Raw genomic sequence first — 16,975 nt, 5'->3', positions numbered from 1 at the left:
ACACATTCTGTTAGACTCTTTCAAATACATTTGTTGAAAGGTAAGAAGTTTTTAACTTGCAAACAGAGCCACAACAGGTGCAGTTGGTACATGAAATAATGTCCAACCTTTAGCCTTAAACTCTTGGTTTTTTTTTCCCCCGGTACCGGGAATCAAACTCATGACGTCGAACTTGCCAGGCATGCTCTGTGCTGCTGAGCTAAATCCCCAGCCCAACTCTTGGTGTTTTATTCTGCCTCACTAAAAATGGCTGAGGATATGCCATACACTGACTATGCAATGTATTTGTATACAAAGTATATTAAATGATAAAGATACAGCATTCTGAAATATAAATGTGAATCCACCAACTTTGTAATACATGTATTTTATAGTATGACCAACTCTACCTGCAAGAATAGTTCAGTAATAGTAGCTAACAAAAGCATTCTTAGAATATATGTTCGTGAAACAATTTTTTTTCATGTTTCTGAATTGAACATTTTATTGGTTATTGTGGGATTTGGGCTGGATACCAAGAGAAGAGAATGAGAAAGCTAGAGGACACAGAAAAATGGTCAGATCAAAGACTGCTGCCTGGTAGGTCAGGAAACTTTGAGGAGTCTCAGCACCAGAAGTGAGAAGAAAGATAGGAAGAGATGGTCTGAGACGAGGATGGTCTGAGAAGACGAAGACAGTAATGATAATGCCTGGGGAGGAATCACTGGAAGAAGAATATAAATAACAACAAGAATTTCAAGAAACCAAAGTAAAGATCATCTCCAAGTACACTCAGATTGGCACAATGCTGAGAAAAGGTAAGGTGGGGAGCATGATGGCAACTGGGAAATAAATCTTCAAAGAATCAGTAGGCGTGCCCCAGGGGGTGGTAAAACTTCAGCAAGAACAAGAGATGGAAGGGAGCTCACGCTCTGAGATTCCAAACAGGGTTTGGGGGGTGGGCAAGAGAGAAGGGCACACCATGGAAGTGACACCTATCCTTTGGCCAGGCCCAGGGCTCCAGAGATGTGACGGGCATAGCCATCTCCTCCCCTCCTCTCCCCTCCCTCCCTTTTCTTCTCTTCTGCTCTCCTCTACTCTTCCCTCTCCTCATCCTCTCCCTTCCCTCCTTCCTTTCTCATTCCCTCCCTTCTTTCCACCCTCCCTCCCCCTTCCTTCCTCTCTCCCTCCCTTTTCTCCCTTCCTTCCTTCTTTCTCTCCTTCCTTCCCTCCCTCCATCCTCTTTTATTTTTTCTAGCACCCAGATTGAACCCAGGGCCTTTGCACTGAGCTACACCCTCACTCCTTTCTAAACTTTTAAATTTTGAGACAGGGCCTTGCTAAGTTCTTAGGCTCAAACTTGCAATTCTTTTGACTCAGCCACCCGGAGTGCCAAGTGCAGGGGTAACAGAAATATGCCACCGAGAGAATGCAGGAGTCACAGGCCTGCTTCATCACACCTGGCTTAGTAGCTACCACTTTTGAATGGACTACAGAGGGGCAAGGCCACCAGAGAGAATATGACTTCAGATAAAGTAAATGGAAACATTCACTGAAGAGATAGAAGCTATAGAAGACTTTGCTGAAGACTGACAGTAAATTCCAGACAGCAAAGTGGGAAGTTTTTAAGAGTTAAGTGTGGATAGAAATGAACTAAAGAATTTAGCCCCGGAACTGTATTAATCTGAGAGTCCTGGGCTTCTTTAGGTGACGGGTTGTCATAAACTGGATTCAAGGGCAGAAGGACCTGGAGCTGCCCACTGGCGAGGCGGGGGATGCGGGGAGTGAGTCCAGCCAGGAAGATCCTGGTGGGAAGGCGGGGTTGTGCTTGTGTGTGGACACATACATGGAGGGTGCTATTTCAGGTTTGGAGTTGGCCTGTGCACAGCATGAAGGGGAATGGGACGAGGTACAGAGAGACGGTGGATTGAAACATGCAGTTGGATTCTTACCTGAGACTCAAGGGTGACACAGAACATGAGGGGGAGCAAAAGACAGATAAAAGAGCAATGGGATATGTGGGGGGTCTGGGAGGGGGAAGGGGAAGAACTGCTAGAACTGAGAGGAAACTCGAGGGGGAAAGCTGCAAGAGAAAGCTAGTTATTACTCACGAAGAAGCTTAATTAAGATTATTTAAAAGTGTGCTCTTAATAGTACCCCTGAGATTTGCAGGAGTCCTTACACTTTCCCTGTGCATCATGGACACCATCGGTCATGTGTGACCCAGAAAGTCTGAGAACACTGGACACCACGCCTTTATGTGCATAAAGCATGACACGGAGGTAAAAGAAACACACCTGTACTGAAGTGAACTTGTAAAAGTGTTACGTACTACACTGACTAAGACATTCAAATGGCACATTTATTAACATATTAAATAATAAGATCTAAGAATGGGTCTAATAATATTTTTGAATAGCTCAAGAGCGGAAACATAAAATGAGAATATGTATGATTAGTAATGTTACCCAAATTTGTGTTTGAAGGATGTTACATTTCAGTTAGAGATGAGAAAACTTTACAATGTAATTTTCTTTTTTTCTCATTCAAGTTTCAACCCTCTTTGCATTCTAATTCCCATTCAGTCTGTGGGCGGGCAGAGATAAGTAGGAGGCTGAAGGAGGGGAAAGGACCAGATCATCAGGAAAGGAGAGGTAAACAGATGGGAGGCCAGGAGGTTGGAAGGGTCATCTATGCAGATACCAATATCCTGAGACTCATCCCCCACCCCCACACACACCTTCAGGCATCTCTGGATCCCTAAGCATCTCCTCTGGGGTTCCAGTCCTAGGCAGCCACTCCTCTGAAATCTACCACACCCTTGGTGCTTCTGCTTCTCGTAGCCACGTGACTCAAGCCTGGTGATTTGCTTTTGAATTTTTAAGAAAAAGAGCAGAGCATTATGCATGCAGGACCTGGTACAGAAAATTATAGCAGACAACTGGCTGGAGAGAAAAGTTCAGAGTCTTAAAATATGTTCAAAAATCTTTATTTTCTTTTGGTCTGGCTCTATAAAAACTGCCTGTGGAATGTCACTTGCCTCACTGCCCTGCTTCTATACTGTGAATAATCTACCAAGAGGCCTGGCTTCTAGCTTTACCCAAATATAGGAAGTACTTTGACACGTAAATGTTCCTTCATGAATCACCAAAGCTGGTCCCTAATGTAGTATAGAATGGGTATTTTAAATCTGTTGGCATATCACTTTTCAGTTTAAGTGTTTTACATTCCCTCTTATTTTAGCATTAAAGGTTTCTAGTTACATTTGTGAAAAATTGGGCAAGGTTTACTTTTAATAATGAAAAACTTACTTTCCTTTAGAAATGTTCTTCAAATTTATATGACAATGAATTATTGCCAAACTTCAGGAAAGAAAACTTAAAATCCAGCTCAATTTCTCAGCATAATTGTCTTTGTATGGTCCAAATATGTTTACAAATTTCAACACAGCCTGAGATGTTTCAGAGGAAAATAAACTTTTAAATAGTATTTTGATGGTTGATGCATAGATCAGATAATGACAGCTTGGATTATTTGATTCCTTTAATTCATTTGTTTACCAGTCTTATTTCAGGAAAATATAAAGTAACAATCTATGATTTGAGAGGAGGCACATCTATTTTCATAGTATGTTGCCAATCCATTTGAGTGTACAGAAGAGATATATTAATGTAACTTTTTGTGCATTAACCTATCAGTACTTGGAAAAAAGTAAAATTGAACTTAGTAGTAGTTTTACAATTACACATGTAGGATATATAATTGTGTGAGATTATACATTCTCTCATGACTAATTTATTGATGCAAAGTTTTATGATCCATCATAAAATTGTCTGAAACCTAACAATTTCCTCAAAGTTTGGTTTTATGCAAACAAGGTGAGAAAATCAGCTATTTAGTAAAACTAGAATTTTGCTGACACTGAATATTTATAAAAGTAAATCCAATTTTTGGATCAAAGTATCTCCCTTAGGAATAGAGGCTTCTTTTCTAAAGCTTTGATGTGATTACATTCTTCAAAGATGGTAAATTCCTTTAAATTCTAACTCTCTTTTCCAAAGCACTGACTATATATATATTCTCATTGCTAGGTTACAATATTAGGTCCTGCAGCAATATTCTTTCAAGATTATAACCTCTAAGGTATAACTTTCTATCTTTAGTTTATATCACCAAATGCAGCTTTTGAAGAAAAACATTCACCTCAAAGATTTAAATTGTGTGAAATATCTAATCTAAAATAGAAAACAAAACAAAAACATTTACAATTTTCCTATGATTGTAATGCTAAAAGATTCCTTCAATATTCCATCCACTTACCAACTTAAAATCTCAACAGTGACTGAACCAAATATATATTTTCTTAAAAGATATACTTGTGTTTACTGTCTTTGTTTGGGTCAGAATTTTCTCAACTCAATTTGTTGACGTAGTCTTTGTAATTTGCTCAGCATTCTAAATCCTTGCTTTAATTTCTGGATCTGTGCTGATGGCCATTCCTTTTTGCTTGAATTAAAATAATTCTGCCCTTTGAAGCTAAATTTTCAGCCTTTCCATATCTTCCCACTCCTTTTCTGAATTTTTATGAAGCTGCTTTTTGATTTCACTTTCTATTCTTCCTAACTTTGAATCCTAAGCAGAAAAATTTTTCCCTGCTCTGTTCTTTGCTAATCCACTTTCACTTTTTGTTGGTATGTATGCAGATCAGCAGTAAATTTTGATCACTTTGAGCAATTCTAAAAATGCTATTTTACTCGATTAGGGCTAGATGTGTGACTTGGTTCTGAATGTAACAGAAAGGTTTCCTCAGGGATTTCTGGGGAAGGTCCTTCATTTTTACGACAGCTGCCAAACAGAGAGACCCTCCTCTTTCTTAGGCATGAATTACAGAGTCTGTGTTATAGGTAATTCCTAATGCTGCTGCAGCCTTCTGCATGAAAACAAGTCTTTGAATGACACTGATACCAAGGCTTCTCAGGTGGAAGAAAAGGCGAAATTCTGTGCCTATTCCACACGTCATCCAAGATCCACCTCCTAACAGCCCATTCAGCTTCAGCACACAGTCCGATTATCTCTCCACTCTGTCTCTCAGTCCAGTCAAACTGACAGTTAAGATTAACTAGCACAAAACTACTAGACTGGGGCTCATGTGTTTCTTATGCCTGACCGAGAAGTACGGAGATACATATTTTGTTACTGGCTTAGAGTTATGTTTTTAAAAATACTAATTTACATAATGGATTTTAAGTTTGTAAAAGGAAGAAGGGAGCTGAAGAAGTTAAGTGAAAGATGGTTTTTAATTTGGCGTTTCAAATGACTTCCTTAACTTGCTGGGGCTGCCACAAGGAAGCACCACAGACTAGAGGGCTTAAACAATAGACACGATGTTCCTCACAATCCCAGAGGGTAGAAATCCAAGAACAAGGTGAGGGTGAGGTTGATCCCTTAGAGGCCCCTTCTCCTTGCCTTGGAGAAGGGCTGTACGTGTTCAAGCTGAACGGTCATAGGAGCTGGGGCGTAGGTGGAGGAACTGGGCCATGGCAACATGACTGGGGACTATGTCTGGTCCCCAGTCCCTTTCTCTCTGTGCACTGTTTCCTTAAATTTGGCTTCCCAGATACGGTGCACTGAGTAGCTCACCTCCACTGGGTCCTCCAGCTGTGATGTTCCTACCAGTCAAGCATTGACTGAAACCTCCGAAACCATAAGCCTAAACAGACCTCTCCAGCGGGTGTCAAGTGTTTTGTCCCAGCAACAAAAATATGAGCAATACAAGTCTTTTCCAGATCTCTCTGCCCAGAGGCCCCCTTAAAAGACAACACTATTCTAAATTTTGCATTAATTATCTTTTTGGTAGAAGTTTTGCCATCATATATGTACCTCCATAAAAACCACTTGTTTCCCTTTTAACTTCATATACATGGACATATAAGTATTATTTTGTGGCTTGTTCAAGTTGACCAGGAACTATTTGAGAATTCTTAAAGTTAGAATTCATTATTTTGTATAAAAGTATAATCATTTAAATATAAACTTGGAAAAATCTTTGCTATAAATAGGCATGAATATGTCCATAATCTTACTTTCTAAACTGATAGTAACATTTTAAAAAGCTATTAATGTGACATACAGAAAGAACTTGAATGGAATTTTGCAAAAATGGAACTATAGCTATAAACTATCTCATCTCAATATACTTCACCACAATAGTGATATTATGAAACAGTAGTTTGCTTCATTAACAGATTTTTAAAGTAAAAATCATCCTAGATAAAATGTTCAATAATAAAATTTGAGCATTGCTTTTTGGATAATTGGGTAAATATTTTTGAGAGAGGGTCTTGCTCTACAGTTCAGGCTAGCCTTCAACTCACTTTGTAGCCCAGGCTGGCCTCAAATTTGCAGTGATCCTCTTGCCTCAGCCTCCCAAGTACTTGGATTACAGGCATGTACCACGACATCTGGCTATAATTGGGTAATTTTTAAGCACATACCATGTCTAAGACACCATGCCCTTTAGTCTAGCAATTTTACTTTTAGGAGTCTACTCTAAAACAAAATCAGAAATGTAGAGAAGCAAGTCTATAAATCATATAATACTGCTCTATTATGAATAATGTTAATACATTTTATTTTATTCTGCTGGTATATAATATAAAAAGAAAATATGGAGAGCAATTAAATATAGTGGTTACACTATTACCTGTGAGTCTTGGAAATCAAGTGATACTAATCATTTTTTTACAGCTCCAGTAAATCTTTCAGATATTTCCATCATATTACTTCTGTACCTGCACTTCTGTCCCATAACTTTAGTGGTGTGGCTAACATCAATTTCTATGCCATGTGATTGATTTAGAAGTCAAGTCATTTTTCTTAAATTTCAGTGAACATTTTTTTAAAAAATCCACATTTGGCTGCATTCTTTAGCTCTGTTTGTATGGCTATGAGGAAAAGTTGCCCCCGTTGGGAGAAGGTATGCTGCATTTTCTCCTGACATCTGGGTACCATTTCTCTCAGTGTGCTCCTCTCTGTCTCCGGAGGAAGCTCGGGACACTACATCTCCCCACCCTCTTGCCAGCACAAGGCCCTGACAGGAGAACTGGAAGACCCTGGAGAAGGAAAAGTCTACAGAGCCCTGCAGTGGTGGGGAGAAGCGAGGTAAGCCCACACCCAGGGAGCCTCAGGTGGAGCCCTGCGGGGTGCTGCAGGAAGGGAGACCACCAGCAAGGTTCCCGTTAGCTACAAGTTCTTACTTTCACAAAGCCACTCAGCCTCACAGCTCCTACGGTTTGCTTTCTTGAGATTAATTCAATGCTTAATTAAAATATCTAGAAATGATTTTTTAAAATAAAAAAATGAAAAAGTGAGAATAAATGGGCCATGCGATAAGCTTTAAAATATCTGGAGATAGTTCATCTTCCCTGACAGAGACCACCTTAGTAGAGGAGATGAACAGCTTTAGGTCTTGAGCTTGACTTTATTGGAAGCTCGTTCAAGGACTGCAGAGTTGCTCAGAGATTTGCCATTTGTTGATTGAAGTACTGATAATCTCAGGACTGCTTGTGAGGTGGGTGAATGGGAGCACATGGCTCATCTCTTGAGAATGCCTGGATGCTTTCCTGCTAATCTTAGAACACAGGCTTCTGGGCGCGGCCTTTGAAGGTGGGGTAAGCAGACTCAGAAGGAGGGCAGAAGGGTCTGAGCCTGAGATTCTATCTGCGCAAGCCCTTCACAGCCCTGCTCCACTCACCTCTCCTTCCTCTCCTGCACGATTCTGCACACTGCAGGCCCACTCGTCACACTGGGCTCCTTGCAGCTTCTTGGCCGTGAAAACCCCTTTTCTGCCATTCTTTCATCCCGAGACATCATTCCGACTTGTGTCACATGGCTGGTTCCTTTCCTTTAGTTTTTGGTATAGCATCACCTTGGCAGGGATAGGCTCAGCTCACCACCTCCCCGCATCAACCTTTGCATCAACCACCTCTTTTTCCTTATAATTTTTATTAAATACAATTATTTATTTGTTTGTTTGTGAATTCATTATGTTTTGATACCCACTGGAATGCAAGCTTCGGGAGGGGCTTACTAACTACTATAAGCAGTATGATAGCAAAACGCCTCCCACCTGTTAGTGTTCATATTATTGCATGAACTAATTTACTATAGAAAAAAGTTATTGCAAAAATCTGATATTTTCAAAGGATTTTATCAGAGGGGAAAAAAATACTATTTATGCATTATACTAAAATATAGCCCCAGGGAAAGATCATATTGCATAAATGAAAATGCTTTAATAAAAGTTATTAGTGACTCAGTCACTAATAAGTGAGTCTTGGAGGATTGTTTTTAATTTCACTTTCTGTTCTTGTGATGCATTCCCTTGGGAAATTTTTCAGGCAAATTATTCCTGGGTCAATGAGCAAAATAAAATGTTGAGGCTGCTGTGTGAACTCGGGAGGAACTGAAAGAAGCCTGGGGCGAGATTCAGTAAAACTCAAGTTAGTTTGGATACAGAGGTGTTTGGTGTCCATGGTCTACCAGCGGTAATGGGTGCTTCTGGAACTACTGCTCAAACTTTCTGAAGGATGAGCGAGCGGATGGGAGCTCCTTTGGCTGAAGTAGTCCATCAGCTTCTAGAGCAAACCTGGCTCATTCAGAGTTATGTTTACAATAGTCATGTTGTAGGCGGCTGAGTTGGACAGAAATGTGATAGGCAGTTAAACAGGGCTAGGCCTTCAAAGAAGCCGGTGTGGAAGATGATACCTTGCCACTGTGGGACAGACGGACACCTCCGGGTGTGGGCCAGACCTCAAGACAAAAGATAAAACAAACGCACCCACATACTTCCTGAGGACAAACATCAGGGATTGAGATTCTAAGTAGGTCTGTATGACTTTGAGAAGCTCAAGATGAGTCACTGACCCAAGCCCCTACAGGAAGAGCCCCTGTTCTGTATTCACACCCGCTTGCTGTGTGACTCACTTCCCCATTAGATCCCAATTTAATTGATTTTACCTGAGCAATTATGCTTGTAATCCTATTAGCTGACCATAGTTTTGTCCCACCTCATGCCCACTTTGTGATTTCCCATGTTTCCCACCTTGGACCTGCCTCATCTCTTGGTTTTGCTCTACAAAAATCCCCTAAAAAGACAGCGTCCTTGGCAACCCACTCAGGTCCCCTTCTGTCTCTCTCAGACAGAAGCTTTCTTCCCAATAACTATATTCCACTCTTAACCTCCATTGTTCCTAAAATTCATTCTTTGATTTTAGAGAACAGGAACTCATACCAGATATCTAGCAGGTTGGGAGTTTCTTTCCCCTATATCAATCAGAGCTATGAATTGCCTCATGAAGTCTAATTTAGGAAGTCACAAAATGTTACTTGAGGTAATTTCTCCTTGATTTACTGCTTGTCACAAAACTAGGAATTCTGTACAGCTGTGCAGTTGAGAAAGGGTTGAAACGTTTAGTCATGATTCAGCAGCTATAAAGGGGATACATATTTTAGAGATAATTTAAATGTAAGCTATTTATCAACTTAGAAACATGTAAGTTGGATACATTGACTTGAAAGCAAAATACATTTGGTTATTTTAAAATAGTTTGAAAATAGCATTCCCTGAGTAGTGTCTGATTATGCCTTAATAACCAAGTTTTATTAAATGGTGATGATAGGCTTATAAGAATGGCATTCAATTGTAACACTGTCAAATAATATACAATTGCAAATAGTCAGATAGGTAATATTTTCATAGCAATCTACTTTTTCCAAATGATGGAAGACATTTACAAAGTTACTGATTTGGGGATCACTGAATTATACAGCATCCTGTCATTAAGGAAGGTAGGGTTAAAGTCAATGTAAAATCACTATGTATGTTACCCTGTCCATCCATACATAGCTTATCCAACAGTAAAAGCTTAAAATATTTTTGATGCTTGAACATATCTATAGAAGAGGTATTTGCAGAAGCGATGATGTTTTGTAGATTTCAGTTTAATAATGTATGAGGAGAGCCTAAACATGCTATCTAGTTTTGTCCTTTTACATAGTAAATGGCGCTAGACAGGGCACACAGGAGAAAAGGAATTAAACACTAAACATTCTACCTAGAAAGTGAATCCTTACTCCTTTTTCTTCTGATGGACAGAAGAGGACAGAACAAAAAACAAAATGTGTTTTTCATCACAGTGTTTAAGTCTGTGGCTTTGCTTATATAGGATTAGGAAAAATAGTAGGTTCAATGCTTCGACTGCATCATCTATGGTAACATCAAGATAAATGACACATTTATTAGAAGACATAAAGTTGATGAAATGAACACAGAGTAACTTTAAGTTAAATGGTAAAGGTGTCTTGTTCTCTTACCATCTTTCTTAAACTTACTCTGGTACAAGAAATAGTCATCTTTTAATTATTCCAGAGCAACAACCGTGTAATTCGTCTCCTTGTATCTTCTGCTCCTACTACATTTTTTTCCCACACACCGATACAAATTTTCAAATGAGAAAATTCCATTCTGTTCCTACCACCTAGAAGTTTCAAATGAGTGCTTCTTGCCTTTCAGAAAAAGCACAGACTGTCAAGTGTCCTTAAAAGACCTCCTTGGTTTGGCTCTGATATCCACAGTCTACTTAAAAAGAAAAATAAGGTCTTAAAATATGCATGTGCATATATACATAAATATGTGCTTCTCTCTGTGTTTTTGTTCATGATCAAGGATCCTTGCTGATAGTCTCAAAATGTATAGCAAATATGAAATAAGTTAACTTAGCCTATTGAAATTCATATTCAAAACATTGTACCTATCTGAACATCCTCTTCATTTACAATGATTTATATCAATAAAAGGTTAAGACAATCTAGAATTTATGAGAGATAGTATTTTTTATGTGGTGATAATTTGCCTTCATGGATGTTGCAAATATTCAGTAAGGAATACTTTATTAAGACCTCAGATAGTATTCAGACCAGCGAGAAGTGGAGTTTGAGATACTGAGATATGTATGATAAATCAGACCTGTAGACAGCGCATATGCCTGACAGAGAAACATATCATGTTTTCTGGAGCTCTAAATTATAACCATAAATTAAACACATGTTCGTGTTACTAAATTTTCTTCTATGCAAAAATCCTAAGTTAATCCAACAGCTATTTATTAAAACCCTGTTATATGCCAAATAGTCCCCTAGGAGCTAGAAATTCAAAGGTAGAAGAAGGAAGATAAGAGCTGGCTTCCATGGAGCTTAGGTTCAAGAAGGAAGAGACACAGACAATATCAAGGATAAATTAATACATAAAGTAGTTTAAATAATCATAAATATGAGGAAGAAAGGAAGGAAGTATTGGGATATATAAGACAGAATACTCAGAGTGGGAAGCTACCTAAAATTAGTGACCACAGAATGCTCGTCTTAAGAGATAACATCTGAGCAGAGAGAAATTGATAGGAGTAAACCCTGTGCCAAGATTCAGATAATTCCAGACCAGTTCAGATGCCTCAAGGTAGGAATAGCATCACCGTGGTTAAGAAGATAAGGTAAGTTAGTGGCCAAGTGAGAAACCTCTTAACTGAGCTGAGTATGGCAGAGTAGAGACAACAGTTTGCAACATCTTAAGGACTGTCACTTTATTTTACGGGACCTCTTTCTGAAAGGAGCTTTTCATGATTTGATTATGAACAGCTTTTCATACAAGACTCCATATACAGTAAACGGCAGGAGTCCGAGACAGCAGAGAGCATCACTAGAATTGCAGTAGGGTCAGAGAAGGATATGGAAATGTATAAACCTTAGCACAATTTAAGTATGTGAATTTTGCCTGCTATATTGTAGGTATTATATATATATATATATTAATTAAATTAACTAGCAACATAATGTATATAAAACCTAGCAATGTAGTAAACTCCTGGCTACATATTTTACATATGAATCTGAAACAAAGGGAAATATTAAGAATCTTTAAATTTGCAAGAAGGGCTAAGATTTTTCATTTCTATTTACATGTTTTTCTCATTACAAACAATCTGAACAGTTTGCAAGTAGATCCAAATTTAAACAAGAAAGGTGTAGAATATTACTATTCCCCAAACTCTGACATTTCATAGTATTAATTCAGTGACTTCTTTGTATAGTTATAATTGGACCAAGGTAAATAACTTGTTTTGCAATTGATAAGAAATATCCGTTAGTTGGAAAAATATGGAAGAGTGTAAATATACATGATTATAACAAAGCATAGAATATATCGTCTATAAATAAGCCCAGGGCTCTCACTTTGAGCTATGTCTCCAGCCCTTTATTTTTGTTTATGAAACAGGATCATTATCAGACTCTAAGTTGCACGGGTTGGGTTTGCACGTGCGATCCACCTGCCTCAGTCTTCCAGAGCGCTGTGGTTACAGGCATGCCTGGTTAATTTCTTATATTTAAAATGCGCCTTTTTACTTTTTAAATAATTAATTAACAAATACAGATTGAATACATTTAATGTACACCAAATGATGACTTGATAAACATGCACATGTAATGACTACCACAATCAAATTAACGTAAACATCACCAACCACCGTGTTCATTAAAGATCTGCAGAACTTACTCAACCTATAACTGAACGTTTGTGTTTGATGTCCAGATAATAATCAACAAATATTTGATAGGTTGCAGATTTACTTTTAAGAGTCCTAAGGGAAGAAGAATCAGGTTTCAGTCTTGCCTGATATTCCGAATTTACTTAGGGAAATGCTGACAATCGTGCGGATACCACTCCTACACTTACTGTTGGGAAACCATGCAGCATAGAAGCTCATAGGTATGTAACTGAAAGAAGTCTTTAGGACTGACTTACCTGAAATTTTGACTTGAGACACCACTCCATCACCGCCATCACTGTGTGCTCGAACCTCTACCACATACTCTCCGTCCCTGGGGATTGGGAGCTCTATGGAGTGTTTATGAGTGGAATACAACTTGCCCTCATGCTGGCCATCAGGTCTGTACAGTACCTGATAAAAGTACAAAAATATGAACATGTAATAAAGTCATAAAAATGAGCCTATACTCTGATGCAAAAGTCAAAGCAAAAATCCCCTTTTATTGGTAAAAATAACACATCTAAAATTAGTGGTAAAATTCATGTTACTTTCAATTCAGATTAATTTCCACTATTTTGGAGGAGTTACCTAAGAGGATGTATCATAAGGAGGTGAATGTTTTCTGTGATGACCAAAAAATAAATAAAGGGAATATGCGTTTTATGAAAAAAAACATAAAGTAAAATCTAATATATTGAAGCGCTCTAAAATATTTCTTTCAGTTTTACATTTTTAAATATTATTCATAAATTTAGTGTCCTACACAAAATATCATATCATGAGATAGAGAATACATGTAAATAATCTTTTCTAATTTGCAGTGTGCTGCAAATACCACAAACATTGCTAGACAAAAATGGACTCATTCTGTCTGTATTTTTAAAGCTTTTATTTTCTGCCAATTGTATTCATTAAAGCAATTGTCCTATTTCTCTCATTCAAAGGATACATTTTCCTAAAATCTGACAATGTTTTCTTATGATACTATGTCCTCTGATCCTGCTATACAGGTAGAATCAGAAAGCTGAATGGGTTTTGCTAAAAGAGTAGAAATTGCACCCATCCATGAAGACTGTATGGATAACGATTTAGTAGTCTTGTACATACCTTATATCCTGTGACAGAAGATTCGTTTGATAGAGCAACAACATGATCCCAGGTGATTATGTAACGGGAACCAGACCGCACTGAGCTGATGATCCTTGGAGGCTGGCTGGGAGCTTTGGGAAGTAGCAGTACACAATTAACGGTCACCATATCCAACATCAGTTCTGAAAACTTCATTGCATCAGGAATTAGAATGCTGCTGCTGCTGCTGCTGCTAATAATACCTAATTTTGAGTAATGTTTATGCCGGGCACTATATGCCGGGCACTAAGCTAAGCACTTTACACCCATGAGTTCATTTTATGTATCCAGGGGCTTTGTGAGGCAGGATCTGTAGTTAGCTTTTATTTTCTTGGTTATACTCCTCCCACATTTCTGTCTCCATCAGTCTTTTGAAAGTCTTTAGAGTACTTTATAGGGTACCCTATAGACTGCCATTTTCCCCAGTCACCTCCACTCGGCCAAATCTATCACTTTTCCATTCTTTTCAAATTTAACATCTCTGAAACATTCCACAGAGTTGATCTTCTTTCTTTCTTGAATCTCTTGTTCATCTCTTAAATTCATGATATCTGGATTTCCTTCAACTTCATTGGTGGTTCCTTCTCAGGTATCATTCTGTGCTGGCTCCATATCTTTGGCTAACCTTTTAAATGTTGTGATGACTTAGAACTTTACCCTGAGCACTCTTCTCTCTTCTATGAACTTTCTTTAAGCACTTGAAACCGGCCCACACCATCACAAATAATTCTATTTCTAACCCGAATCTCTCTCTTGACCTCTGACCTAAATATGTTCCCAACTGACTATCTCTACTTGAATGCTTGAATGACTTCTCCAGTGTAACACAGTCAGGATGAAACATTTGACATGTACCCCCAAATCAGCCTTCAGTGAATCTATCCTGTTTTTTGCAAATGGCATAACCAAACCCCCAACTTGTCAAGCAAAATTCTGACAGCCTTCTATTCCACTCATGGCCAGCACTGATGGGCAGTAACTTTTCAACTTTACCTGTAGAGCATTTTCCATTTCATTGTCTTTAGTACCAGTTCATGCTCGATACTCTCAATTCTCTTTCTCAGCTACTGAAATGGCCTCCCAATTGGCTCACCGTATTTCACTCTTACCCCATCACTATCCATTTTCCACCCAAGGCCAGAATGTTTATTAAAAGATAAAGTGAAAAACACTTTCTCCCTTAAAATCATCTAGTTATTTCTTATCACATATAGAAAGAACTCAGAGTTCTTACTTTGGTTTTTAAGGCCCTCCATATTTTGGCTCCAGTGCATTCTCCTGTCCACCTTAGAATGCTTGCCCTGGTCCACTGGTTTTCCATAGCTGATATGTTTCATCTTCTTCCCACTGAATGGCTTTGCACTACTTATTCTCTCTGTCTGAAACAATCTTCTCCCAGCTGATCTCCCAGTTGATACAGCTATGATCATATAGCCATAGAATCACTTATTACTCACCACTCAATTCCTAGATTCCAGGGCATCTTTTCAAAGATCTTCCAGCCACCAATCAGAATTGGCTTCCACCCAAATTACTTTCAATTGTATCTGTTTATTTTATTGCCCTATCAATGTACCTACACTTACTTCTTAGCATCTGTTGGACTCCTTCCAACTCTTGGTTAGTCTCTTGTATGTGTCCTCACAATCCGGGACTGTACAGGGCATTAGTAGATTTTTGATGAATGTATGAATGGAAAGAATAACAGAGGAATAGATGCTTCTCTTACAAATTAAAAAGCTGAGATTTAAAATGGTAAGGTAATTTGCCTATTTCATACTTTTAGTAAGTGGTAGACTTGATCTCAATCCCATGTCGGTCACTAAAGTCTGGCTCTTACTACTTTGGTCTATCATCTCATTACCTATCAATGTCATAAATTTGCAAATTTAGTGGTAGTCATATCTGAAGATTCTAGCTAAAGTCTCTAAAGTGCTATGATCAAATTCTTTTTTATGTATTCAGTTTGGGTTCAAGAAGAGAGATATCAAAGTGAAGGTTGAGAAAGTAGAATAACCAGCAAATCTCAGCAGAATGCAACATTTAAATTATAATCACGTTTTACAATGATACATGTTTATAAATCAAGCACAGGAAAAATAAACAGAATTTTAATTTTCTTGTGTTGTCCATATATCTTTATGAAAAATGTTTAAATTAATACATACAGAATGACCACAAATTAATTATTTGATGGTACAAAATTTGAAGGGGACTCTTTTTAAAGGGAAGCTCTCTAATTTGACTGCCATAATGGAACATAAAATGTGTGCAGACATTCTACTCAGTTTTGCATTATCTACAATAATTAAAAATGTTTTTTAAAAATCTTGGATGACTGTAAAAGATATCATTGAAAACTACACGCTCAGACAGGTAGATAGGAAAATTCCCTCAAATGAATCTGCACTGGGATTGAATCAAGTGGCAGCTTTTGGCAAGTCTAAAAGCAAAATGTGGGGCTGGGGATTTAGCTCAGCAGCACAGCGCCTGCCTGGCAAGCGCGAGGTCGTGAGTTTGATTCCTGGTACTGGAAAAAAAAAGCAGAATGTGATACTCACGTGCTTTCCTAGTGAAGGTCTCAATCACTTCACTTGGAGGTCCACACCCTGCACTGTTGCAGGCACCCACTTCCACAAAATACTGGGTGTCGGGGAGAAGGTTTTCTAGTCTAGCCGAGTACTCTTGGCTGGTGACTTGAACTCTGTGGGCAGCTGCTTCTTTGTCATGGGCAGCCCAATACCTAATCTGCAAACACCCAAGATGAGCGATAGTTTGCCACGATTCAGACTCTTTAGCGCAAAATGCTTTTCTACTAACTCTGTTTCACTGGTGTGGGCTGAGCATTCTATTCTCAAATGTTACAGAAAGGTATGTAACTTTCTATCAGTCTTAGAACATGGAAAGGCACACAGTGCAGATCTAATTAAAAACATCAGAATCATATAAAAGCCTTACCTCATTGGCTGACAGAGACAGAGATGGGGGGAGGGACAGGAAGAGGGAGAAAGAGAGAGAGCCCAAATAACACTGCATAAGATCTGACTCCAAAATACGCAAGTAATATTCTTGGATATCTTTGTGCAGTAATTTTTATAATTGACACCCTGCTTTCTTTCTGTTTACAGAGTTTCAAACTTGTTATAAGCCATTGATAAAACAGTTTGACAAAAACAGTCATTATGTGGCCTAGAATAAGGCAGCATAATGTTTCTTCTATCTCCTTTCAGAAGTTCATATGCAAAATTTATCTCCTTTCAAACCAT

The 16,975-nt window shown here is 38.4% G+C and overlaps 1 protein-coding gene across 4 annotated transcripts in view; it reads right to left on the bottom strand.

Annotated features, from left to right (window-relative positions):
• Cntn1 (contactin 1) overlaps positions 1–16,975 on the bottom strand; it is a 385,843-nt gene that overhangs the window by 17,045 nt on the left and 351,823 nt on the right. For all 4 annotated transcript variants that reach the window (XM_005406565.2, XM_005406566.2, XM_005406567.2 and 1 more), the window contains 3 exons: positions 16,271–16,457; positions 13,689–13,801; positions 12,836–12,992 (listed from right to left, as the gene is read on the bottom strand). In XM_005406565.2, the coding sequence (XP_005406622.1) occupies positions 12,836–12,992; positions 13,689–13,801; positions 16,271–16,457 (457 nt within the window). The remainder of the gene's footprint in view (positions 1–12,835; positions 12,993–13,688; positions 13,802–16,270; positions 16,458–16,975) is intronic.

This window comes from Chinchilla lanigera, unplaced genomic scaffold (assembly GCF_000276665.1).
Source record: "Chinchilla lanigera isolate Chin_1 unplaced genomic scaffold, ChiLan1.0 scaffold00099, whole genome shotgun sequence".
NCBI classification, from domain to species: Eukaryota; Metazoa; Chordata; class Mammalia; order Rodentia; family Chinchillidae; genus Chinchilla; species Chinchilla lanigera.
The sequence above is the reverse complement of the archived record's forward strand: the minus strand, read 5'-3'. Positions and strand labels throughout refer to the sequence as shown.